This window comes from Anguilla rostrata, chromosome 16 (genome assembly GCF_018555375.3).
Source record: "Anguilla rostrata isolate EN2019 chromosome 16, ASM1855537v3, whole genome shotgun sequence".
Classification (NCBI taxonomy): Eukaryota; Metazoa; Chordata; class Actinopteri; order Anguilliformes; family Anguillidae; genus Anguilla; species Anguilla rostrata.
In genome coordinates this window covers 200,124-226,948 of record NC_057948.1, presented here as the reverse complement: position 1 = coordinate 226,948, position 26,825 = coordinate 200,124, and the positions used below count along the sequence as shown (strand labels likewise).

The window sequence follows — 26,825 nt, the reverse complement described above, 5'->3', positions numbered from 1 at the left end:
AATTTTTAATCGGCAAGAAAGGCTTCACGATGTTTGCGAGAATTCAGGCCATTCGTTTAATTGTTCTAAATTCTAAAAAGATGACCAAAAGTGAAAGATTCTCTCTGGCACAGGAGACCTGACCTCTAGATCAAGCACTTACAACATCTACATATCTGGTTATTTACTGAATCCTTCCACAATCTAAAGACATGTAGGTAAGCTGATTGGAGGCTATAAATAAGTATGAGTGTGTGAGTGAATGGTGTGTGTGCCCTGCAATGGATTGGCGACCTGTCCATAGCGTATTCCTGCCTCTCACCCAATGCATGCTGGGATAGGCTCCAGCACCCTCCGCAACCCTAACCAGGAATAAGCGGGTATAGACAATGGATGGATCCTGACCAGGAATAAGCCTGGTATAGATAATGGATGAATCCTGACCAGGAAGAAGCCCAGTATAGATAATGGATGGATCCTGACCAGGAAGAAGCCCAGTATAGATAATGGATGGATCCTGACCAGGAAGAAGCTCAGTACAGATAATGGATGGATGGAAAAAGGAAACAAGCAAGGTAATTATGCAGGCTGATACAAAGGCAATGTTTCTGAAAAGGTCACTTTATTATAAAACCCAAACCCCAATCAGTTATTTAAACACTCAAAGTTCTCTACCGAGAAATCAATACAACTAGCCTGTGAGGAACAACATAGGTGAGATTTTACAGATCGTCTTCATCCAAAACCTCTTAAAATAATCAATTTAATATTAATTATCTCAGTCAGTGCTTTAAATGTCGTCTTATTTACTTTTTGATAAACTGTATTGATGGTAAGTTACATGGCCCCAATTTAGCACATCATTTAACACAGAAGATAAAACAGAATCAGCATGGCATGCCCATAAACATATATACACACTCCATCTTAATTGCTTTTGTTATTCTTCTTATTATACATTTTCAAACACCCAATCATAAAAATGTGTAATATTTCATTTACATAACCAAACACTCTGATGACATTCACTTAACCAGTGTTGTAAGGGGTCAAGTCAAGCTACCACAAACTGTTCAGCTACCAAAAATTTGCTTTTATTTGTAATGTACACTGAATTTGTAACCTAATCTTATAAATTTTTCAAAATGTTAATGTTGCAGTAAAGTGCCCTTAATTTGACGCTAGATTGTACTGTTTTTGCTTAACACTTTGTGATAGATTAAAAAGACCCCTAACCTACATTTAATTCCTCTAAAGTATGTTTGACAGGTCTGTAACACAATACATGATGTAATGCCTCATCTTAACTGCAAGTCGATTTTCTCCTTTCACTTTTCTGTCATCAAACAACAATCAGCGATTTGCATTCCAGTGTGTGAGGATAGAACAGGAGTGAATGCGAGCTGCAAGTGTAAATTATATCCCATGATGCTGTGTGGTGTCATGACACAAGTGAGAAAGCAAGCAGCAGTCTGCTCCGAGCAGCACAACAGTTCTAAAGCTCAGTGTGATGCATTCTTCCACACTACAAAAGCCTGGGCTCCTAGTACCCATACCAAACCAAACAGACTGCACTCATCTTTGGTCCTAAACTCAGAACTAGCAACAAGGTATTAATGCCTGATCAATACATTGGGGTGGGAAAAGTTATTTTCAGGTATATGCATATACAAAAAAAAAAAGAATTTAAGGGAAATACATAGGTGATCTGTTGCCCATAATGAAACTTCCTGTCTATGTTTCTCAAAGAGGAGGCAAATCAAGACTGCAAGTGTTCTGATTAGTCTCACTCTAAATGAAGCAGAGTTGGAGGACAGGAACAGATTCATTCCAACCCTAACGTACCAAATTAGGACTGAAATGAAAACCTACAGAATGGTAGATCTAGAACAAAGTGTGTGTGTGTGTGTGTGTGTGTGTGTGTGTGAGAGAGAGAAAGAGTGCGACAGAGAGAGAGAGCAAAAGTAAGAGAGAGAGAGGTAGAGTGAGCGTGAAAATACGAGAATGGGGTATAAGGTAGGGATTTTCAACCCTGGTCCTGGAGAGCTGTAGGTGTGCAAGTTTTGGTTGTTACTCAGGATTTATTTGATCAATAAAAGTGTGTGCGTGTGTATGTGTGTGTGCAGTGTGTGCGTGTGTATGTGTGTGTGCAGTGTGTGCATGTGTGTGTATGTATTTGTACGCGTATGCATGTGTAGGTGTGTGTGTGCGTGTTTGTGTGTGTTTGTATGTAACTGTGCATGTGTGTACGTGTGCATGTGTGTGTGCACGTGTGTGCATGTGTATGTGTGCATGTGTGTACGTGTGCATGTGTGTGTGCACATGTGTATGTGTGTGTATGTGTGTGTGTGTGTGTGTGTGTGTGCGGGTGGGTGGGTGTGTATGTGGGTGTGTATGTGTGTGTTTGTATGTATGTGTATGTGTGTGGTTGGGTGTGTATGTGTGCGGGTGCGTGTGTGGGTGAATGGGTGTGTATGTGTGTGTGTGGGTGGGTGTGTATGTGAGCAAGGCAGGGTGGCAGGTTCGAGGGCAGAACAGCTCACTGCCGGACCTCTACATAGTTTGCGGGGAAGAGCCCATAGGCCCCTTTGCACACGCCCCTCCACCAACCCTCGTCAATCATCTCTATGTTGGTAATGATGTCGTCGGGGTCGAAGGAGATCTCGTCATCGCCAGCTGGAACACATGAGCCAACTTAATAAATCAGCATTTTACAGCACATCTGGATTACATCTAACCCATACATGCACAACTGTTTTATTTTTATTTTTTTATACAAACAATCCATTTGAAGAGCTGGATATTACATAACAGGCTGTGTGCCAGCTGGTAACTGAACCTGCAACCTCATCCTGCACACCTGACCCTACCAACTAGCAGCTCAACAAGATCTTTAGCTGTTTAATGAGGTGTGCTTTGTTAGGTCTGGAATAAAAAGTGACAGGGTGGTCCAAGAATAGGGTTGGTTACCACTGCTCAAAGCCTAACCCCACAAAGAATCTCACAATGCAATGTTTTCTTGTTAACGCCCATGCTATATATTCAACAGCATTGATGCACATTCACCAAGTATCTACTGTTACTGGTAAATGGACTGCATTTATATAGCGCTTTTATCCAAAGCGCTTTACAATTGATGCCTCTCATTCGCCAGAGCAGTTAGGGGTTAGGTGTCTTGCTCAAGGACACTTCGACATGCCCAGGGCGGGGTTTGAACCGGCAACCCTCCGACTGCCAGACAATCGGTCTTACCTCCTGAGCTATGTTGCCCCACGATTGTAGAAATAAATTGTAGAACCTCTGACAAAATGTAATCTTTTAAGTTAGTCGTGTAATAAGCGGGATAATCCCCAACGAGGTGGTCCGGTATCGGGAAATAATGTCCGCCGCGCGGGTGAAGAACCCCCACGCAAAACGTGAGAGCTGACTACCTCTCGTCCCGGATTATCCCGCTTATTACACAGCTAATCAATCAATAATTTGTCAATTAATTATTTCTCATTGATAGGTTAATGAAGGCCTATTGGCTAACAGTAGTACTGGAGTAAGACGAGGCAACCAACAGTAGAAATAATATTTTAGTTGTGTTGGCCCAGTTCTAAGATATGAAAACTTATCCATGACCATGATATGAAAACAGTTGTAAGTTAAAGCGGTCTGTTACCCACAGCTGCAGTCATTATACCAAAATATTTGACAATTAGGATGTTATCAGTGTGGGTGAATATGCTAAGTTAATCTAAGAACTGGGTGTACAGGAGGCCGGTGAAGTATTTCTAAATACCAATTCATTAATATCTGCACATCAGCCGTGGTTTAATTTACAGCAGTTTGAGGTTACAGACCTCAAACGAGTCCTTTTCTTCACATAAAATGGCTGTCATTCCCTCATTTTTTCCCTTCTTGTGTGCAGAAGTTCTATTTTAATATATCTTTATTTGAAATACAGATGTAGGATCAAAAAGCATAGACTTTATTTACCTAATTTAATCTAATTAAGTGTAAAACCTTTTTTTTATATCAGAAAGCACTTAAGAGAGTAATTGCAGTGTTTTGGGGATGATTATAAGTGAAATTTTCATACTGCAGAATCTGTAGCTTCAGCGGGGGCAGGGGGTGGGAAATCACACAGAGGTAGGCGTACAGGCCAGAACTCACCTGCTTGGTAATCATAGAGAGCCACAGCCGTCACCCCCAAATCTTCCCCATACTCTGCATAGGCCTGGCCCTCTGGACACAAAAACATTAATAACATTCTTTTTAAAAGTTTAAATAGTTTCAAGGCACAAACTAACATCCATAAAGGGCACTAACATCAAAAGGTACCATATCTAATGCAGTTTATAGCTAGCTAAAGGAAAAAAAAGATCTGGCAAAATATTTTTATTAATTTAATTTAAATTATGTGATGTATCTTTGCACACGAAGACAGGGGCGTACGCATTAAAAATAATTTTAAAATTAAATTGTACGAGTCAAATTATAGCTGGATGTACTCCCATGCACAAGCCAATCTGAAAATAGTTTATCTATCTATAGTTAACCTAATCATGAAAACAGCTTATCGGCCCACAAAAAACAGATAACTTTAAATAATGTAGGGGGGTTGACCAATAGCACGTGGTAAATCTAGCTAAAAACAGAATTAAGCAAATTTAAAAAAATGAATACAGAAAAACGGAAAAAAGGCTGCAGAGCCTGCAGGACCAAAGCCGAGACAAGTCAGCAACAGCCACGTGCAACATGATGCCGGGTGAGGTGACCGCGTTGCCTTGGGAACAGTGCACCCACAGCCCCACCTGCACGGTCGGGGGCCTCCTCATCAGGGTCCTGGTAGAGCGGCTCCTCCTGCGGCTCCTCCCGCGGCTCCTCAGGGCCGCTGGGCTCCAGCTGGTGCGCATGGGACCCGTTCTCTACCGTGGTCTCGTAGGCGCCAGCGTCCTGTGAAAAAAAGCATGCACCGCTCAGTATCAACCCTCTGCCCCGTTTAGAATCAACCCGCTGCACCGCTCAGAATCACCCCTCTGCCCCGTTCAGAATCACCCCTCTTCCCCATTCAGAATCATCCCACTGCACCGCTCAGAATCACCCCTCTTCCCCACTCAGAATCACCCCTCTGCCCCACTCAGAATCACCCCTCTGCCCCGTTCAGAATCACCCCTCTTCCCCGTTCAGAATCACCCCTCTGCCCCGTTCAGAATCACCCCTCTGCCCCGTTCAGAATCACCCCTCTGCCCCGTTCAGAATCACCCCTCTTCCCCATTCAGAATCATCCCACTGCAACGCTCAGAATCACCCCTCTGCCCCACTCAGAATCACCCCTCTGCCCCACTCAGAATCACCCCTCTGCACCGTTCAGAATCACCCCTCTGCCCCGCTCAGAATCACCCCTCTGCCCCGTTCAGAATCACCCCTCTGCACCGTTCAGAATCACCCCTCTGCCCCGTTCAGAATCACCCCACTGCACCGCTCAGAATCACCCCTCTTCCCCACTCAGAATCACCCCTCTGCCCCACTCAGAATCACCCGCTGCACCGCTCAGAATCACCCCTCTGCCCCACTCAGAATCACCCCTCTGCACCGTTCAGAATCACCCCTCTGCACCGCTCAGAATTATCCCTCTGCCCCTCTCAGAATCATCCCACTGCACCGCTCAGAATCAACCCGCTGCACCGCTCAGAATCAACCCGCCAAGCAGTTCTGCATGAACCCGCTACGGTTGGGTGCATGTTTTTGATTTATCCCAGCACAAACACCTGATTCAACTTTTAACTGATTAATCACTGTCTTTCATCAAAATCGCACTAAGATCAGTGGTCTTGCTGCTGGACTAGAACAAAAACCTGCACCCAAACCAGCCCTTTGGAAAAGACTGGACGGACGGAGCCTGTTTACGGTGGAGCCTGATCGAAACCCTGAATGTTGGGAGACACAGCTTGGAACGTAAAGCTTCAGTCAGACCTGTGGCTCAAGACCAGTGCACTGACCAGGCCTCTTTAGTACAGATGCAGGGTTGCGAGATACTGCCAGGAAGTTCGGAGCTCACCTCATACTGGTGGCTGGTGGGCATATCCTGCTGCTGGGACTCTGCAGCCAGTGCAGGGCTGGGGTCCGGGGAGGGGGGCCTGGCTTTGGCCTGCTCCTGTGAGAAGCACACCGAGAAACATGCTTACCCATATGCACGCACATACACAGGCAAACGCACGCACACGCACACACAGGCAATCGCACGCACATACACAGGCAAACGCACGCACACGCACACACAGGCAAACGCACGCACACACGTACGCACAGACGCAGGCAATCACGCGCACGCACGCGCACGCACGCACGCACACGCACACACAGGCAATCGCACGCAAAGGCACCCACAGGCAATCTCACGCACACGCACACACAGGCAATCGCACGCACACGCACACACATGCGCCGGCAATCACACGCACACGCACACACAGGCAATCGCACGCACACGCACACACAGCCAATCGCACGCACACACAGGCAATCGCACGCACACGCACACACATGCACAGGCAATCACACGCACACACACACGCATGCACTCGTACATGCACGCACACACACACAAGCAATCACATGCACACACACATGCACACAGATGCAGGCAATAACATGCGCACATACGAGTGCACGAGGAACAGGACTCTTGGGAGGGGACAAGTGCACAGGGGGAACAGAGTGAGGGGACGAGAGCACAGGGGGAATAGAGTGAGGGGACAAGTGCACAGGGGGAACAGAAGGAGAGTGCACAGGGGGAACAGGACCCTGGTGAGGGGACAAGTGCGCAGGGGGAACAGGACCCTGGTGAGGGGACGAGTGCGCAGGGGGAACTAGGACCCTGTGAGGGGACAGTGCGCAGGGGAACAGGACCCTGTGAGGGACGAGAGCGCAGGGGGAACAGGACCCTGGTGAGGGGACGAGTGCGCAGGGGAACGAACGAGGGAACGACCCTGGTGAGGGGACAGTGCGCAGGGGAACGGGACCCTGGTGAGGGGACGAGTGCGCGGGACAGGACCGGTGAGGACAGTGCGCAGGGGAACAGGGACCCTGGTGAGGGGACGAGTGCGCAGGGGGACAACGGGGACCCTGGTGAGGGGACGAGTGCGCAGGGGGAACGGGATCCTGGTGAGGGGACGAGTGCGCAGGGGGAACAGGACCCTGGTGAGGGGACGAGTGCGCAGGGGGAACGGGACCCTGGTGAGGGGATGAGTGCGCAGGGGGAACGGGACCCTGGTGAGGGGATGAGTGCGCAGGGGGAACTGGATCCTGGTGAGGGGGGAACCCTTCCCCCCTCCCTCTCTCTTTCTCTCTGCCCCTCCCTCCCTCCCTTCTTCCCTCTCTCTCTCTGCCCCCCCTTCCCCCTCTCTCTCTCTCCCTCTCTCATACCTCAGTCTTCCTGCGGGCCGCCTCCTGCTCCTCCCTCTCCTTGGCCTGGCGGCGCAGCCTCTCCTCCTCCGCCCGCTTGCGGTCCTCCTCCTCCTTCTGTTTGGCGATGTTCTCAAAGCGTGCCTTGATGCTCCCCGTGCTGCTGCCAACTGTGGAGCCCACAACAACACACACACCTGACACTCTGAATGACTACTGTGGACCTCACAACAGCACACACACCTGACAATCTGAATGACTACTGTGGACCCCACAACAGCACACACACCTGACATTCAGAATGACTACTGTGGACCCCACAACAGCACACACACCTGACACTCAGAATGACTACTGTGGACCCCACAACAGCACACACACCTGACACTCAGAATGACCCATAACTGCAATTGCAGTGGTTTTCTTCTGCAAATAATTGCAGTTGAAAGTTCAAAAGAACAGCTTCTGTCAAATCTTAGAATTGAGTCCAGAGAGAGTGTTGTCAAGGGAGCAGACTTGCTTACAGCCTCAAGGGACTTGTGCTCTCCACCTTCTGAAGTGCATCAGGGTTGGAAAATTGTGTCAGGCAACTTTTTCAGTGGATACTCCCACATAAGCAGATCAGTAGGGCGGACCTACAGCGCATACTCCCACATAAGCAGATCAGTAGGGCGGACCTACAGCGCATACTCCCACATAAGCAGATCAGTAGGGCGGACCTACAGTGCATACTCCCACATAGGCAAGGCTGTAAAGTGGATCCACAGTGCATACTCCCACATAGGCAGATCAGTAGAGGGGATCCACAGTGCATACTGCCATATAAGCAGATCAGATTGAGGCTGACATCTACCCATCGCCCATTGCTCTCTGGTCTTGCTGAAAAATGATTCACCCTTACTGCTGGTCTCAGCACAATACCACAGTGGAGGGTTCATTAGCTGTAAATGTTGATCTATTGATGTTTTTACGTGCAATTCTCAACTGTGCAGAATTAATTGAATCTGTCTGTGTTCAATGTACCAGGAGCATACTACGAGGGTCAAAACGAACCATTATTAACCACAATTAATCATTAATCCAGTGCCTATGGAAAGGGGAATATAAACTGTGGTGTTAGTTTGTTCATTTCCTTCATGGAAAGTTCTTATCTAACATAGTCCAACAAACCATAAAAGGTCATTGCTGGAGCACAGAAAATCATTCTGTGCCTGGAGAAAAGTGATCACTGGATACAATCCCATTACTGTCAGGACATTTTTAACATTTTATCGTACAACTAACCTGCTTCAACAGGTTTAGTTTTTTGATAGGCGGGGGTTGGCTTTTCAACTTCTTCAAAAGTGCCAGCACTCTGAAAAGAAAATAAAAAAATAAGACAGCATGCACAGGAAAAACATAGTGAAGGATCATGTTAAAATATTGACTTAAATAAAGAATTATATAAGCAAATATATAAAATGTAATGTTTTGATATAGTTCACCAAGTGAGTACATTCAATAGTCAATGTATGTAATAGTATGTGGTTTCACCCCATACAATGTATCTGTCAGACTGCAAGTAAAAGGGTATGGACAGCAGCTGCAGTAGTTAAGTACATTAAGGGATTAAAGAACCTCTATTTATGTTTAACTGGCCACCATGGTCAGTTTTGGAATGGACTCCCTAACCAAAACTTGGCTATAGTTGGAAGTTTTCCATATGACGACTGAATGAATCTCATAGGCTGGACCAACAGTGCTTTGTCTCTAAAAACTATATGAACTCATGTATTTCCTTGACAAAATTGAATTTTCTCCTGTCAACTGAATTGTAATAAATGTATCCACTTCCAGGAAAATCTGTAATTTTACATTACATTAATGTTTATGAATAACACCAACATATGCATGTATGAAAAAAGGCTTGTTAGGGGTCCAAGCACTAAAGATTATTTAGTTTACAATTGTTTAATTTTTGAAATATATTTAATATATTTTTCTTTTGTTTAGTGTTGTAACACTATAGGCCTATGCTTATTAATATGTTGAACAGGCTTCGACTTAAAAGTTGTTAATAAACCAGGTTGTTAATAAACCGTGAATTCAAAAATCAGGTCAACCCTTGTGGACATTATGTTTCTGAACTATTAAGGTAATTTCAGTATCGTTAGGTACCGAGTATCAAATCAGTATCGTTTAAGTTTCAAGTATCGTTTCAGTATCGAGTATCGTGATACTAAACCTGGTATCGGTATCAAAGTCAAAATTTTGGTATCGTGACAACACTAGTCTGATGCCCTTTTTAGTTGTGGCATGGAAGCGCTGCAGCTCTACATACATGCCGGGCCATCTAAGTGTTACGATATGCCATCTAAGTGTTAAAACAAAAGTAAAGGCCTTTACAGCAAGCGGCTAGGACACATTCATGGCGATGCAACTAAGTAATCCGACAGGGTCTCTTAGCACAAAATTGGCCGCAAGTCATCAATATTTTTTATAATCTGATATTCAGTAGATATGATATTCAGTAGATATGTTCGGTGAAGGTATATTATCATGAGGACAAAATCATTTATAAAACGCTCCATAGGGGGCGCAATAGCGCCAATGCTTGGACCCCTCCCAACGCCACTTGCGGCTTTAACTGAATTTTCAACTGGAACTAAATGAAATATGCAGATTGAAAGATACCTTGTCCATTCGGTCCTGCTGGACGCCAAATTTCCCACCAAAGCCTTTGGCGTAGTCTGAAACAGCACAAAAGTCCACCAGTAATTACTATAAATATAATGACTACAAGATAAAAATCAGCTACATTCACTGAAAATGAGAGGTTAAGAAAGATGAAGCAACTCATGCAGAATCTCTATGAGCCGACAGATGAGCCAAAAAAAGAAACCTGAAGATGAACATTTCCTGAAATCTAATGAATGGCTAGTGGCACCATTTTGGCTCAAGCGCTGCAGCAGAAGCCACACAGGTAGTAAGCTGCGGCTCAGCAACTGCGCACGCATGCAGGCGACACTGCTGCATGGAGGCCCAAGAGCAGATGGGAGCCCAAATCAAGCGGAGCGTGATCACATTCATAAAGACAGATCCGAGAGAAACAGGAGAGGAGAACAGACAGTAACATACACACAGAAGAGGAAGAATTCCAAATCTGCCGCCCACCCCAGCACAGCTTGGCCCATTTCTACTCTCCTCCACCAAATGAGTGAACTAATGCCAAAATTCAATGGTGTCACAGACACAGCACTGGATAAAATTTCATTTTAAAATCTATGCATGGCATATAACATTCAGCATTTGAATATACGCCAATTTCGAAACTGGAGGGACATGGAGGGGAGCGGGCCCTATGCTGGTCTGTGCTGGAGGGACATGGTGGGGAGCCGGTCTGTGCTGGAGGGACATGGTGGGGAGCCGGTCTGTGCTGGAGGGACATGGTGGGGAGCCGGTCTGTGCTGAAGGGACATGGTGGGGAGCCGGTCTGTGCTGAAGGGACATAGTGGGGAGCCGGTCTGTGCTGGAGGGACATGGTGGGGAGCCGGTCTGTGCTGGAGGGACATGGTGGGGAGCCGGTCTGTGCTGGAGGGACATGGTGGGGAGCCGGTCTGTGCTGGAGGGACATGGTGGGGAGCCGGTCTGTGCTGGAGGGACATGGTGGGGAGCCGGTCTGTGCTGGAGGGACATGGTGGGGAGCCGGTCTGTGCTGGAGGGACATGGTGGGAAGCTAGTCTGTGCTGGCGGGACATGGTGGGGAGCCGGTCTGTGCTGGAGGGACATGGTGGGGAGCGGGCCCTATGCTGGTCTGTGCTGGAGGGACATGGTGGGGAGCGGGCCCTATGCTGGTCTGTGCTGGAGGGACATGGTGGGAAGCTGGCCTGTGCTGGAGGGACATGGTGGGAAGCTGGTCTGTGCTGGAGGGACATGGTGGGAAGCTAGTCTGTGCTGGAGGGACATGGTGAGGAGCGAGCCCTATGCTGGTCTGTGCTGGAGGGACATGGTGGGGAGCGGGCCCTTTGCTGGTCTGTGCTGGAGAGAGCAGCAGGTCTGGACTGTAGCTGAAGAGACAGTGCCTTGTTGTGACTCGTGCTTTGCCAGTTTCTCCTTGTACTCAAAGCCAAGTGCACATTTGTCCTGCTTCTCCAACTCTACCCCGTACTTCCCTCCGAAACCCCGCTTATAATCTGAAAGAGTCCATGAGGGACACAGGGAGGGGGGGGAGAATGTCGAAAAACAAAGACAACAGGACACAAACTCAGGGTTAAACAGACAGCATGAGGAGAGCATTGAATAGCATTCCTGTGTAGCTCTCCATTCCACCAGCAACTTCCTGCCAACAAAGCAAAGGCTCACCTCCACCAGGAACCACGACTACAGAACAGTATGTACGTGTATACATTTATACATCATCACATTATTCTGTTATTATTGTTTGTCATCTGATGTTTAATATGTTCCTTGTAATGCTTTGGCAATATAAATGAAAATTTCGTCATGCCAATGAAGCACTTTAAATAATTTTAACAAATATATACAGTGAGCACCATAATTCATTGGACAGTGACACATTTTTTGTCATTTTGGTTCTGTACTCTAGCACTTTGCATTTGAAAGGATACAATGACAATGAGGTTGTGCAGACTGTCAGCTTTAATTTGAGGGTATTTTCATACATATCGGATGAACTGTTTAGAAATTTTCGGGCATCAAAAAATATTGGACAGTTCAACACAATGTAGAATAAAGTAATTATTTTTAATATTTGGTCACATATCCTTTGCATGCAATGACTGCTTGAAGTCTGAAACGCACAGACATCATCAGACTCTGGGTATCTTCCCTGGTGATGCTCTGCCAGGCCTGTACTGCAGCCATCTTCAGTTCCTGCTTGTTTCGGGGACTTTTTGCCTTCAGTCTCCTCTTCAGCATGTAAAATGCATGTTCAGTTAGATTCAGATCTGGTGATGACTGACTCGTCCAGTCAAGGATTTTCCACTTTTTGGCTGTTAAAAACCCCTTTGTTGCTCTAGCAGTATGTTTCGGGTCATTGTCTTGTTGCATGGTGAAGTGCCATCCAATGAGTTTGGAGGCATTTGGTTTTATCTGAGCAGATAAAATACTTCTGTAGACTTCAGAATTCATTGTTCTAATTCTGTCTGCAGTCACATCATCGATGAAGACAAGTGAGACAGTTCCACTGGCAGCCATACAAGTCTAAGCCATAACACCCCCTCCACCATGTTTCACGGATGAGGTGGTATGCTTTGGATCACGGGCATTTCCTTTTTTTCACCACACTTTCCTCTTTCCATCACTCTGGTACATGTTAATGTTTGTCTCATCTGTCCACAAGACTTTGTTCCAGAACTCTTGAGGCTCTTTTAGGTGCTTTTTAGCAACCTGTAATCTCACCTTTTTGTTCTTCAGGCTTATCAGTGGTTTGCATCTTGTAGTGTACCCTCTGTAGTCCTACTGTCCTACTGGTGTAGTCTTCTATGTATGGTAGACTTTGACACATCTACACCTGCATCCAGGAGAGTGTTTTTGATCTGTTGGGCTGTTGTCAGGGGGGTTTTCTTCACCATAGAGAGTATTCTCCAGTCATCCACTACAGTGGTCTTCCTTGGTCTACCGGGTCTTTTGACATAATTGAGTTCACCAGTTGTTTTTTTTCTTGTAATGATGAACCAAACTGTTGACTTGGGCATGCCCAGGGTTTATGCAATGTTTCTGATTGATTCATTTCTGAGCCTTATGACGGCCAGCTTAATTTGCACCGACACTGCTGTCTTCCTCATGTTGTCACATCCCAACAACAATCTTCAAAGGCAATTGCAAAGTCTAGAATCAAGACTAGACATCAACAGCTCTCTTCTGCATTCACTAACGACACAAATGAATACACCTGCCAAACGAAACACATCTGTGAAGCCAATTCAACAAATACTTGTAGTACCTTAAAATGGGGGGACCATGTACTATGCTGTCATTTTTAAACTGTTCATCCGATATGGATGTAAATACCCTCAAATTAAAGCTGACAGTCTGCACTTCAACCTCATTGTCATTGTATCCTTTCAAACGCAAAGTGCTAGTGTACAGAACCAAAATAACAAAAAACGTGTCACTGTCCAATGAATTATGGTGCTCACTGTAGATTAAAGCAAAGGTAGAGCAGTAAGAGTCTGACCCTGCATCTCTCAGAGCAGTAAGGGTCTGACCCTGTAACTCTCAGAGCAGTAAGAGTCTGACCCTGTAGCTCTCAGAGCAGTAAGAGTCTGACCCTGTAACTCTCAGAGCAGTAAGAGTTTGACCCTGTAACTCTCAGAGCAGTAAGATTCTACTCCTTTATTTTTCCTGAATAAATCAGTAAGTAATGATTTCCCAGGCCGTAGAAAGTGTCATCCAGAGGTATAAGCTATGGGAAGGCATCTGTACTAGGACAGCTGACAGCAGGAGAGAATGTTGAGCAAACAGCGCTGAACACCAGGGGCCCCAGAGCCGATTAACCACTAAAAACACCCTCCCTGCTGGGAGCCTGAAGTTTTGGACAGACCGTCAGCAATGGGTACCTTTCTGGGACTCGTGGAGCTGGAGTTTCTCCTGGTGGTCCCAGCCCATGGCTGATTTGTCCTGCCGGTCAGTCTGAACTCCAAACTTCCCCCCAAAGCCCTTCACGTAATCTGAAATACCCAAAAACACACACTGGGTAAGAATACAGTCTTAACATAAAGACACCTTTCACCACATTACTATGACAGAAATTCCAGTCAAATACAATGCACAGGCAGTATGTTCAGTAACAAAAGATGATAAAGTTTATTAACTAAAAGCACATATTTCTTCCTTTTCCATGTTATTTATTATTTGAATAAATGCCAATGTAGCATTAAGCCATGCTTTTCCGTCTTCGTGAGCAACTGTCATGAGGCAACCGACTAACTGATAAGGCACTACAACACAATGAGTTTAAGTGTAGAAAGATCATGTGACCAAGCCAGAAAGAAAACTTCTCCACAGCATCGTGGGTAATGCAAGAACAACGTTCTAAATACAATCTAACAATGTCAGCTTTTGCTATTCCCAAAAGAAACCTTACGGTATAAAGGCTTGTACAAAAAAATGGACTGCTCCACTAGGAGTCTTAAAACATCTTCAGTGATCCGGGAATATTTTGGAATGTTTAGCAAAGGTTCCTCCCCTACATAACTTGTTCGGGCAGGACAGAGAGATACAGATTGCAGTCTGTACCCTCCAATACTTGAATGCATATTCAGATGGCCCTACATGTTCAAACGGCCGTAACCCAAACACCAAATGGAGCGACAGCACGGCTGAGAGCCGGACGGGGTGCTTTCGAGCAGAAGGGTTAGGGTGACCCACCTTTCTGAGACTCATGCTTTTCCGTTTTCCCCTGGTACTCAAAGCCCACCGCGCTCTTGTCCACCTTGTCCGTTTCCACACCGAACTTTCCCCCAAAGCCTTTGGCATAATCTGACAAGCCCACAGCAGAAGCATGTTACACTCACCAGGCAATGCTACACAGGTGATCGACAGCACGTTACACTCAGGCAGCAATACACAGGTGATCTACAGTATGTTACACTCAACAGGCAATGCTACACAGGTGATCTACAGTATGTTACACTCAACAGGCAATGCTACACAGGTGATCTACAGTACGTTACACTTAACAGGCAATGCTACACTGGTAATCTACATTATGTTACACTCACCAGGCAACACTACACAGGTAATCTACAGCATGTTGCACTTAGGCAGCAATACACAGGTAATCTACAGTATGTTACACTCAACAGGCAATGTTACACAGGTGATCTACGGCATATTACTAATGAGCGATGGCTGCATTTCACAATCCACAGTAATTACAAAGATATAATTAATCAGTAAAGAAGATAAAAGATGGTAGTTATTTCTAATTATCAGTAAGTGATATGCAAGTCTTCTGGGCCAAACAGCTGAGATAAAGCCTCTGCTTTGACACTGAAATAGTAGATAATGGACAGCCCTAATAACCATGACATTCTGGAGGCTCCTTTGACGTTGACAGCCTCATTTCCACACAACGTTGAAATCACCATTAAAATCCGGCACCGGCTAACCAACAGAAGCCAGGGCTACTGCACAGGCAGCAATAGTCAAACACAGATAAAAACAAAAGAGCACTTATGAAAGCTAGAATCAGCGTTGAAATTAAAGTTGGAAGCAGGGTAGGGGCGGGTGGGGGGTGGGGGGTGGGGGGGTGGAGGGGGCAGACAAACCTTTCTGGGACTCATGTTTTTCTGTTTTGCCCTGGTAATCGAAGCCTACTGCACTCTGGTCAACCCGGTCTGCTTGCACCCCGTACCGGCCCCCAAACCCCGTAGCATAGTCTACGTGATTAAAGAGTGACAGCACATCAGGCAAGCATGGCTACTGCAGCAAAGCCCCATGGGTAGATCTGCAGTCCGCACTGCACATCACATGGGAGGAGCAAAGGAACATTTAACCATAACATAATATTCAGGCACGAACACAAAACGGATGGTGTAGCAGGTGAGAATACGAGCAGTCAGCAAACTCACTCAAACAGCTGCAGATTTAACACTGGTGCATTAAGTAGGCGGTTTACTTAGTAAGAAGCAGAACCATTTGAGCAAAAAGACGCAATGGGAACAACTGAAGGACAAAAACACGCGACAGCCTCCAGGGAGAACTTTTAGAAAATGTCTTTCTTGTTCTCCGACCTCCCCCTCTCAGCTATTGGTCCAAATATCACATGGTTGGTTAAGTCACGGTTGAGAGTTCAGCGGGCAGACTTCAACTTTCTGGCTCATTCACTGCCTGTACTGTACTGCGGTAGAGGGCGAACTTACCATCTCCTTCGCCTTTTTTTCTTCTTTTGCATACCTAGATAAACTAAAGCCACTTTAAACTCCTCTCTCTGAATCTGTCGCATTTGTGCCTCTATCACCACCGCCATTGTTGTTTTGTGTTGTGATCTCGCGTAGCCCTTCTCATCCATGGCGTAGCCCTGAGACGGAGGTCTGGGCGAGATTCCAGCCCCGGTTAATAGCTGCCTTGTAATTATTCTGTGCCCCCCAGCGGCATGGAGTGACATTAAACTAGGGCTGCCCCCTAATATTCGACCAAACCGTTAGTCGATGAGAAGAGTCTTAGTCGACCAAGTTTTCATTGGTCGGTTAGTCGCAGGTAAAAAAAAATAATAATAATAAATTTTAAACCCTCAAACTCCATTCGGGAGCTGCGCCTTGTCATTAAAAAGTTATTAAACTATGTCGGGCAGGAAATCATCCAACATGTGGAATCATTTCGCGCATGGACCCCAAGAAGGCGACTTGCAAACTCTGCATGATGTGTTTGCAAGGTAGGTGTTTTTTACTCTCAGGCTCGTAGCTTTAGTTCGGTCCCTGGAGTCCGGTTTACTGGCGGACGTCCATTCGCCATACAAAGCATGCGTGCGCTTAACGTGGTAGTAGAACAAATTGAAAACGCTGTCATCTTCTGCACGGCCGTCTATACCACAAATGACGCCGAAGTTAGGGCTACGACCATGTGCTCTATTTATCTGACTTGATAGCCATTTCAAAGTCAGGGCCATAAACATGGAACGAATCATACACTGCAACATTGCTGCCGTTAAATGTGTTAACATTACATTTTTGTTTGCATCCTGACCTAAGAAAAAACTGAAAGTTTTCATTCCATGTTGAGGCTACTTCTCTGTAGGTCTGTTTATTTTTGCACTGATATTTCTCTTTCAAGTGTTTCAGTTTGCTGTACTATATTTTAAAAAGAAATGAAAATATTCATTCAATTTAGTTTTTTAACAAAAGGCTGTTTTTGTAAGTTATTGTGTTGGTGTTACAAGTTCATAAGTTGTGTGATGTTATACTGTGTTGAAATAAATTACCAAAATGTTCAGTCTCCTTGCTGGTTGTTCCGACACATTCAGAATCATCACTGCTTTTGCCGTTAGCATTGTCGTTAACAGGCGGCTCGCTTTTGTGCGTGCGCTTGTAAAATTTATTTTTAGCATAGTATTAACAATGTTACTTATAACATTCTTTCTCAGCCCTGGAACTCAAACCATTTTCTGATGCCCCAAAAAATATATATTTCAATAATTAAATTAATATCATAAACGTGCGACGACTAGTCAACTAATGGCATGGTCTAACGACTACTAGTCGACCAGGGAAATCTTTGGTCGGGGGCAGCCCTACATTAAACAGTGCAGTGTTCTCATTGAGTATACCGACAACGGTGTTTGTGGACATGTTCGCCGGTGGTTCTCAATCCTGAAGTTCTTTCTTCTTACTGAGTATACCGCCAGCTTTAGCGATCCTCAAAACATCTATTCAGTAAGCCTTCAAATTAATTAAAAGCAGGGGGAAAAAATCAAGCGGCTTACCATTTGAGGAAAGAACATTTACAACAAAAGCAGTAACCGAACAACTTTAAAAATGCGTGGCATGCATCTGCTGTATGAGCCAATCAGCAGGACAGTGAACTAGGGAGCAGGAATCGCTTATGATCCATTACCATTTGACAAGGCATTAAATGCAACCTACAGCTCCATTTCAGTTGAGAGTACAATACCGATGGTAGAAAAAGACTGAGTGGTTCTAGAAGTTAACTTTTTTTTCTGCTAAACAGAGTACAGCACCTTTCTGTGAAGCATGTTTCTCCGTCTTTCCAGCGTACTCAAATCCAACCGCAGACTGCAGGGCAACAGGAAGGAGAGTTCAGTTGGCTAACCAGATGCATAAAATCCATTTAATATTGTAGTATAAAACCACTATACTTGCACACCATGTGCAGATGGTTCTGGCTGTATAAATACTGCTAGTAGTTTTTACGGTTTAACATTTTACCAGGCCAGATTCAAAGCCGACTGACAGGCACAGATGTAAATAACATGTGGACACATTAAGAACACATTCAGTGCACATTCTGTGAAGGTCCCATCCAGGCGAGCAAGATTGTACCTGGTCCACACGGTCTGCCTGCACTCCAAACTTGCCTCCGAAGCCTTTGGACGTGTCCGTCTGGGAGCAGTGCTTGGACAGTTTGCTCTGGTACTCGTGGCCCACAGCAGACTGGGAGGGGGGGAGAGAAAACATTTATAAAAATAAGAGTCTGCAAATGACGTGTACAAAGTCTCCCAGGTCAGTGTCGTTGCCACAGAAGTGCAGAGTCGTGCAGTAACCCTTTAATACGGCTGACCTGGGCTGGACTATTAGACTGCAGCTCTTTCTCTGCCTCATTTGGCTGCTGCTGCCTCATCACATTCACAGTTCTCCCCAGGCAGAAAGCCCCGCCCCCATGGAGCTCTGACAGGCAGGCAGAAAGCCCCGCCCCCATGGAGCGCTGACAGGCAGGCAGAAAGCCGCGCCCCCGTGGAGCGCTGACAGGCAGGCAGAAAGCCGCGCCCCCGTGGAGCGCTGACAGGCAGGAAGAAAGCCCCGCCCCCGTGGAGTGCTGACAGGCTGGCAGAAAGCCCCGCCCCCATGGAGCGCTGACAGGCAGGCAGAAAGCCGCGCCCCTGTGACCTACAGCCGGCACAACACACCTCCATGGACCGAACACATGAGACAACACACACACACACACGTCTAGCGCAGACAGGCAGCAAAGCCGCCCACCTGCACGCTGAGCACAAACGACCTCCGCACCACCTGGAGCCGCTGAATCAGGAGAAAGCCCGAAACCGTGGAAACGCTTACAGTGCAGGAAGAAAAGCGCCCGCCCCGTGGAGTGCTGACAGGCTGGCAGAAAGCCCCGCCCCCATGGAGCGCTGACAGGCAGGCAGAAAGCCGCGCCCATGAATACACACACATACACACCAGCTCTCTCGTGCACACACACACACTCTCATGGACACACAAACACACACTCATGCAGACATATACACACACACACAAACACAAGTCTCGTGCAAACACTCATGCAAACTCGCACACACTCATGCACACTCATGCAAACAATCATGCACACACTCTCTCATGCACACACACTAGGGATGTATCCGAATCCGAATACGATATTCGGGAAAGCACGAATAATGCGATGGAAACAGATATTTCTTCTACCCGAAGTTGCTCGTTATTATTCGGATTCGGGGGGGGGGGAAAAAGTCAGCTCCATGTCATGTTCTCATAGCCTCTATCTAACCTATCTAACGTTAGAGGGGGGCACCAGTTACACACACCAACAAACATTGAGCCACTGCACTGCAAAACATTTACTAATTAAATTCTGTGCGTCAGCCATTATGTTTATTCACATCGATTCATATCATTGTGGATGGCCACTAGATAAAAATGCCCATTCTGTCTGCAACATAGGACTTTGATTTCATTAACTAGTCGCCTCATTTACTACACATTATTGAAAAGCGATTGCTATATTCTGTAGTCGCCCCCACCGAGTCAGCGCACAGCAGGCAGCGGGATAGCAGGTTCCGGGTTATCACTTAGGGAAACTCTCGCATCGAGGAGGAGGTGCAGGAGCTAGCGAGACACAAGCCTGGTGTGGCAGCTGGATTTCTTTCAAACCCCCGCAACCTATACATCAAAATGAAGCCTCCAATTTCCTCCATTCAAAAAAAAAAAAACCCAGTCGAAATATTGAAATTTCTTGTATTTCAGTCAATATTCATCCGTTTAATATGTAACATGATATATGTATCAGTCATAGGTCTTGGCTATAATGAACACGAAATCCATTCATGGTAACAGTTGCCACCAAGGGAAAATATGAGGACATCTGATGGTTTGCAGTCTATCCAAACTTAATTCAGTAGGGGAAAAAATAAAAAAATAAAAAATAAAAACAGGCAAGAAAAAGTTAATGTAGGCTATTACTGTTAAGTAATTACTGTTGTAAAGTAGAACTGCAGTAACGTTAACACATCAAGAAGCGCGAACGCAGCATCATTGGAATTTAAGATTATTCCCTTCAACTGAAGGATATGTTTCTATATATCTTTACTGAAAAACTGAATATTTCTGTTTATAAAACATTTTTTCCAGTTTCTGATTGTTCAATGTCCCCCAGTTAAAGGGGGGGGGGGGTGTTGGGGTTCAGACAGCTCATAAAACTTAGTTTAGTTAAAAAATAAAAAAAGAGAGAGAGATGAAAAGTACAGTATGAGGATGTGGAAATATATTTCATAATTAATTATATGCCAATATTCAATCAATTTGATGCTTTGAAGGCACAACAATTGCATTGCCAATGAATATTAGGTTAAAAAATACAACATTTGTCCAATTTAACGTGACTTATAAACCACGCCCACTTCCAGTCTTCTATCCAATACAGATACAGATAATTTTGTTGGTTGAACAGATAGACACAGATAATGAGGTCTCTGCACACCCCTAACACACACACACACACTCTCATACACACACTCACTCATGCACACACTCTCGCATACACACACACTTAAATAGGCTGCTGAAAATGTCTGGCACACCTACATTTCCTGGTTTTAAAATCTGGCCCAATTGAATTTGTAACTGAATAGCCCTGCCTTATGATCTCCATGCAGTACTGCCACAAGGCATCCACAATCACCATTGATCATTTGTCCACATCTGCATATGTGGAAGGCTCTGGAACAGTGTTCATCCTTTTCTTACCTTGTCCATACGGTCCTGCTGCACGCCGAACTTGCCCCCGTACCCATGGGAGGCCTTGGGCATGGTCTCCAGCTCCTGCTGCTTCAGGTGGCTGTGCTCAGTAGAGACGTTCTCACGCAGTGTGTGGATGCTGAGGAAGAGCATGTTAATCTCATTTTAGACATGCATCAGAGCATTTACAGCACTGGGCCTGAGTAGGACAACCAGGGCATTTAGAGTGCCTGAGGAGGACGCAGCAGGGCATTTAGAGCACCTGAGGAGGACACAGCGGGGCATTTAGACTGCCTGAGGAGGACACAGCGGGGCATTTAGAGCACCTGAGGAGGGCACAGTAGGCATTTAGACTGCCTGAGGAGGACACAGCAGGGCATTTAGAGCACCTGAGGAGGACACAGCGGGGCATTTAGAGCACCTGAGGAGGGCACAGTAGGCATTTAGACTGCCTGAGGAGGACACAGCAGGGCATTTAGAGCACCTGAGGAGGACACAGCGGGGCATTTAGAGCACCTGAGGAGGGCACAGCGGGGCATTTAGAGCACCTGAGGAGGACACAGCGGGGCATTTAGAGCTCCTGGCCTGAGGAGGACACAGCGGGGAATTTAGAGCACCTGAGGAGGACACAGCGGGGCATTTAGAGCTTCTGGCCTGAGGAGGACACAGCGGGGCATTTAGAGCTCCTGAGGAGGGCACAGTAGGCATTTAGACTGCCTGAGGAGGACACAGCGGGGCATTTAGACTGCCTGAGGAGGACACAGCGGGGCATTTAGAGCTCCTGCCCTGAGGAGGACACAGCGGGGCATTTAGAGCACCTGAGGAGGGCACAGTAGGCATTTAGACTGCCTGAGGAGGACACAGCGGGGCATTTAGACTGCCTGAGGAGGACACAGCGGGGCATTTAGAGCTCCTGCCCTGAGGAGGACACAGCGGGGCATTTAGACTGCCTGAGGAGGACACAGCGGGGCATTTAGAGCACCTGAGGAGGGCACAGCGGGGCATTTAGAGCACCTGAGGAGGGCACAGTAGGCATTTAGACTGCCTGAGGAGGACACAGCGGGGCATTTAGAGCACCTGAGGAGGGCACAGCGGGGCATTTAGACTGCGCCCTGAGGAGGACACAGCGGGGCATTTAGACGCCTGAGGAGGACACAGCGGGCATTTAGAGCCCTGAGGGGCACAGCGGGGCATTTAGAGCACCTGAGGAGGGCACAGTAGGCATTTAGACTGCCTGAGGAGGACACAGCGGGGCATTTAGACTGCCTGAGGAGGACACAGCGGGGCATTTAGAGCTCCTGAGGAGGGCACAGCAGGGCATTTAGAGCTCCTGGCCTGAGGAGGGCACAGTAGGCATTTAGACTGCCTGAGGAGGACACAGCGGGGCATTTAGAGCTCCTGAGAGGCACAGGGCTTAGACACCGAGGAGGACACAGGGCATTTAGAGCCCTGAGGAGGCCAGGGCATTTAGACTCCTGAGGAGGACACAGGGCATTTAGAGCACCTGAGGAGGACACAGCGGGGCATTTAGAGCTCTGGGAGGAGGGACAAGCGGGGCATTTAGAGCACCTGAGGAGGACACAGCGGGGCATTTAGAGCTCCTGAGGAGGACACACGGGCATTTAGACTGCCTGAGGAGGACACAGCGGGGCATTTAGAGCCCTGAGGAGGGCACAGCAGGCATTTAGACTGCCTGAGGAGGACACAGCGGGGCATTTAGAGCACCTGAGGAGGACACAGCGGGGCATTTAGAGCTCCTGAGGAGGACACAGGGGCATTTAGAGCTCCTGAGGAGGCACAGCAGGGGCATTTAGAGCACCTGAGGAGGGCACAGCGGGCATTTAGAGCCTGAGGAGGACACAGCGGGCATTTGAGCCTGAGGAGGCCGGCTTGAGCACTGAGAGGACACAGGGGCATTTAGACTGCCTGAGGAGGACACAGCGGGCATTGGTGAGAGCCCCGGGCATTAGACACTGAGGAGGCACGCATTTAGACTGCCTGAGGAGGACACAGCGGGGCATTTAGAGCACCTGAGGAGGGCACAGGGGGACATTTAGAGCTCCTGAGGAGGGCACAGTAGGCATTTAGACTGCCTGAGGAGGACACAGCAGGGCATTTAGAGCACCTGAGGAGGGCACAGCGGGGCATTTAGAGCACCTGAGGAGGACACAGCGAGGCATTTAGACTGCCTGAGGAGGACACAGCGGGGCATTTAGAGCACTAGGAGACCGGCATTTGAGCCCTGGCTGAGGAGTGGACCACAGCGGGGCATTTAGAGCACCTGAGGAGGACACAGCGGGGCATTTAGAGCTCCTGAGGAGGACACAGCGCGGCATTTAGACTGGCTGAGGAGGACACAGCGGGGCATTTAGAGTGCTGAGGAGGACACAGCGGGGTAATTTAGACTGCCTGAGGAGGACAGAGTGGGGCATTTAGACTGCCTGAGGAGGACACAGCGGGGCATTCAGAGTGCCTGAGGAGGACACAGCGGGGCATTTAGAGCACCTGAGGAGGACACAGCGGGGCATTTAGAGCACCTGAGGAGGACACAGCGGGGCATTTAGACCACCCCGGCCTTTTACAGCATATGTTCATGAACCTCGTATCACACCCTGTTAACTCCCATAATTAATCATAAACAGTTAATGGAATGCCCAGTGTGAATTTTGATATGCATATAAATCAGTTTCTCATTCCATTCAATTGTTTGGGACAATGAAGACGTCAGACCACAAAACAAAGAAGAGAAAGTTCACGGAGTGTGGATTGGAGACACTCTGCCCAGACAGGCTGTACTGTGGGGTGCAGGGTTACAGCATGGGGCATTAAAGTGGACGCACAAAGTGCACTGCAGGCACTGGCAACACTGGGGGGCAAAACTGTGATTACTCACTCAATGCATTCCTGATTCATTTGAGCGATTACTCACTCAATGTGTTCCTAATGTTTTTCCATGCCACTGTTGCCCTAGGCTTGCTCTTTGGGGGCCGGTTCTCTGTAAAGCTGCTTTGTGACAAAGCTCCTTTTTTAAAAGCGAGATATACAAATAAAAATTGATTGATTGATTTATTGATGCATTACAGTGATTAATCACTCAATGTGTTCCTGATGCATTACAGCGATTACTCACTTAATGTGTTCCTGATGTCCAGAACCCGCCACAGTCTTGGCACCCCAGCGCTGTTCCTTTTCTGTTACATCGTTCTGCAGAGAGAGGAAAAAGAATATTTCAAGAGGAAGGAGATGGAGCCCGTTAGACCTTCTCACCAATATCACAAGAGGGTCCTGTCGGTTTTTGTCAGGCATTTTTGGCCACTGAGTGACAACTCCTTACCATAGTCTCCTTTTTCATTCAGCATCCACTGATCAACAAGCTGTGAATTCAACCAATATTGGGTATATATTTTATATTGTCATAAAAGAGATATAATCTAAACAAAAGTCACAGGCACCATGTCTCAGAGAAATAGCTTCTTACCACATCTGCAGTTAGGACAGCAAAGAACCCTATCTCAAGTGTGTTAATGTTGCATATGTAAAGTACATTGGGAAGAATTTATTTGTATGAACTGTACTATAAAAATCAATAATTTCAGTTAACCCTCCTGCATTAGTAAAGAGGTTATTTCTCTTTCTAAGGCTTGGTGTGAAGTTGTTTCTTACCTCAAAGTCTGGATCCGTCTCCCAGTCGTCTCCACCGTCGGGAACGTCGACAGAGACGGGCTGGCCGGCCGCTGCTCGCCACATCTGAAGGACCCGTGTTAAAACGGAACTTTCGTTCAGAAATACACACGGCTACATCTTAAATAACCACACACAAGTGTCCTGTTTTGCCGTGTACGCATGGATACTGTATCACATACAAAACAATTAGATAGGTCCACAATTCTTCTCTGTAAATAAATAAATAAATAAATGGCTACAATAAAATGTGTCAAATTCGGGACCAATAATATCCTTTATAATAACCAAAAATGCGTTCATAATTATATTTTTTTTTTTGTTTTTTACCAAAGACAATAATTTGCGTAAAATTATAATACTAGTATCTCAACATTTATCGGCAATACTGCATAGCCAAACTATGGTATGAACAGTATTACGCACAGGGATATGTTTAAAAAGTAGAAATCTGAGCAGTAGGCCTACGTGAAAACAGAATGTAATAAAAGTGCCGTTAACTTTGATCCTTTTCACAGATAAAATGATTTTCTGCCCCGGAAAAGCAGGTAGGGGTGCTTCGGACATGCAGGCTCCCGACTGAAACATGGGCGAATGGCCTGACTCAGCCAGATCCAAAAAAGCAGCATCTGTCTCCAATGACCGGCCTGTAATAGTTTCTACGTGGCCATGAGTAAGTGAAACTTTTGTCCACTGCTCCCTCTACAGTACCTTAACGCCGTTTTGTTTACCAAAAGGTCAGTGGTAGGGGATTTGAACACCTTCCGCCAAATAGTTGCCAAACACCACACCCTGTTACAACTACTCTCCACTTTCTGTCCCACGGAGAAAGCCGATTAGTGCGCTACAACCTTGGAAACACCATTACAGCTAAACCAGCGTAACACCGGATCCAAAATAAACATGTTCTTAAGTTTTGTAGTATCTATTGTCTCAGCTATAGGATTCAAAATACTTCTGCTTCAAGACAGAACAAAAAGCAATATTGTGGGGTTGATGCCCACTTAAAAAGCAAGCGAGCAAGTGATAGCAGCTAAGCAAGCAATATGAAAAATGGAGTCTCATATCAAGTTCAATGAAATAGTTTAAACGTAGCTATTAGTAATACTTTTGTGGTCCTATTTCACGTCACTCAATAAAAAAATAATGTCTCTTATGAAAGTGGTATAACTAGGGCATCAACGATGGATAAATCAGACACAGATATGAAAATCTAATTTGAAATTTGGCGACCATGCAGGTATTGATTCCATATCATAAGTAAGGCAACAACCGCATTAATAAAATCGCATCGAACATTTTTTTAATCGTCCAAACGCTTAACCTGCCACAGAATGCTGGTTTCCCAATAGTTTGCTAGCTACAACCCACCACACGTCCAGCAGAACATTATGAGAAAGGTCACAAACTGTAGCCATCAGGCCTCCTTTCACAGAAAGACAGACTAATTCAGAAGAGCTATAAAAAAATTCACACACACGAAACGAATAAAGACGTTCATCTACACATTTCCTGCTCCATATCCCAACCCCACTCTCGCTCATTCCCTTCCAGGATTCTCTGCCTGTTCAACGGAATTTTCTACGGAGAAGCGAACTCCATCGTGGTTTCTTATGTGTGCCAGTGATCAAATCCACTTACTTTATCTGCAAATTCTGTTCCGGTGAAGTTCAGTTAAAAATAATAACAATAAAATAGCGTCGACAGAAGCTCTGCACTTAGAAAATACTGCTGTTTTTACTCCTAACAGATCCTCTTCCGGCTCTCCCTACATTCCAACTTCCTGCTACAAACTCAACAGCACCACCTGGGACAGCGAAAGGAGTGCGGACGGTGGCCCGCTGGAGAACCGTCCACCCGTCAGTAGAGCGCAACGCTGCGCATTGCAGTCGAAGCATCCTTCGAGTAAAATCATAAAATTGCCTTAACAATTTGGCCTGTTATCAAGCGTTAAACATAAACCTATAGCGACTGTTCCCTTAACTGTTCTTTGTTGGTTTCACTCCTGTGAATGGAATACTGAAGGCAATTAATGTGACCGATGAAATTATGTCTATATCCATATCTCTTTCTGCTAGCATGTGCCAATATGTTATGGGTATGAGTTAAAATATAATC

At 46.3% G+C, this 26,825-nt stretch overlaps 1 protein-coding gene across 3 annotated transcripts; it reads right to left on the bottom strand.

The window, feature by feature from the left end:
• Positions 1-579: 579 nt before the first annotated feature.
• LOC135242422 (src substrate protein p85-like) lies at positions 580-26,509 on the bottom strand. Of its 3 annotated transcripts, XM_064313504.1 has the most exons (17): positions 26,349-26,509; positions 24,690-24,773; positions 24,157-24,230; positions 21,036-21,165; positions 18,375-18,485; positions 18,053-18,107; positions 15,645-15,755; positions 14,743-14,853; positions 13,932-14,042; positions 11,433-11,543; positions 10,045-10,100; positions 8,656-8,725; positions 7,393-7,541; positions 6,026-6,121; positions 4,779-4,920; positions 4,138-4,209; positions 580-2,655 (listed from the first exon to the last, which is right to left on the bottom strand). In XM_064313504.1, exons 2-17 carry the CDS (start codon positions 24,771-24,773, stop codon positions 2,519-2,521), a joined length of 1,620 nt encoding a protein of 539 aa, XP_064169574.1. In that variant the 5' UTR covers positions 26,349-26,509; the 3' UTR covers positions 580-2,518. The 3 variants fall into 3 exon arrangements, with proteins under 3 accessions (XP_064169574.1, XP_064169575.1, XP_064169576.1); XM_064313505.1 differs by lacking the exons at positions 11,433-11,543; positions 26,349-26,509; XM_064313506.1 differs by lacking the exons at positions 15,645-15,755; positions 26,349-26,509.
• Between the last annotated feature and the right edge of the window lie 316 nt (positions 26,510-26,825).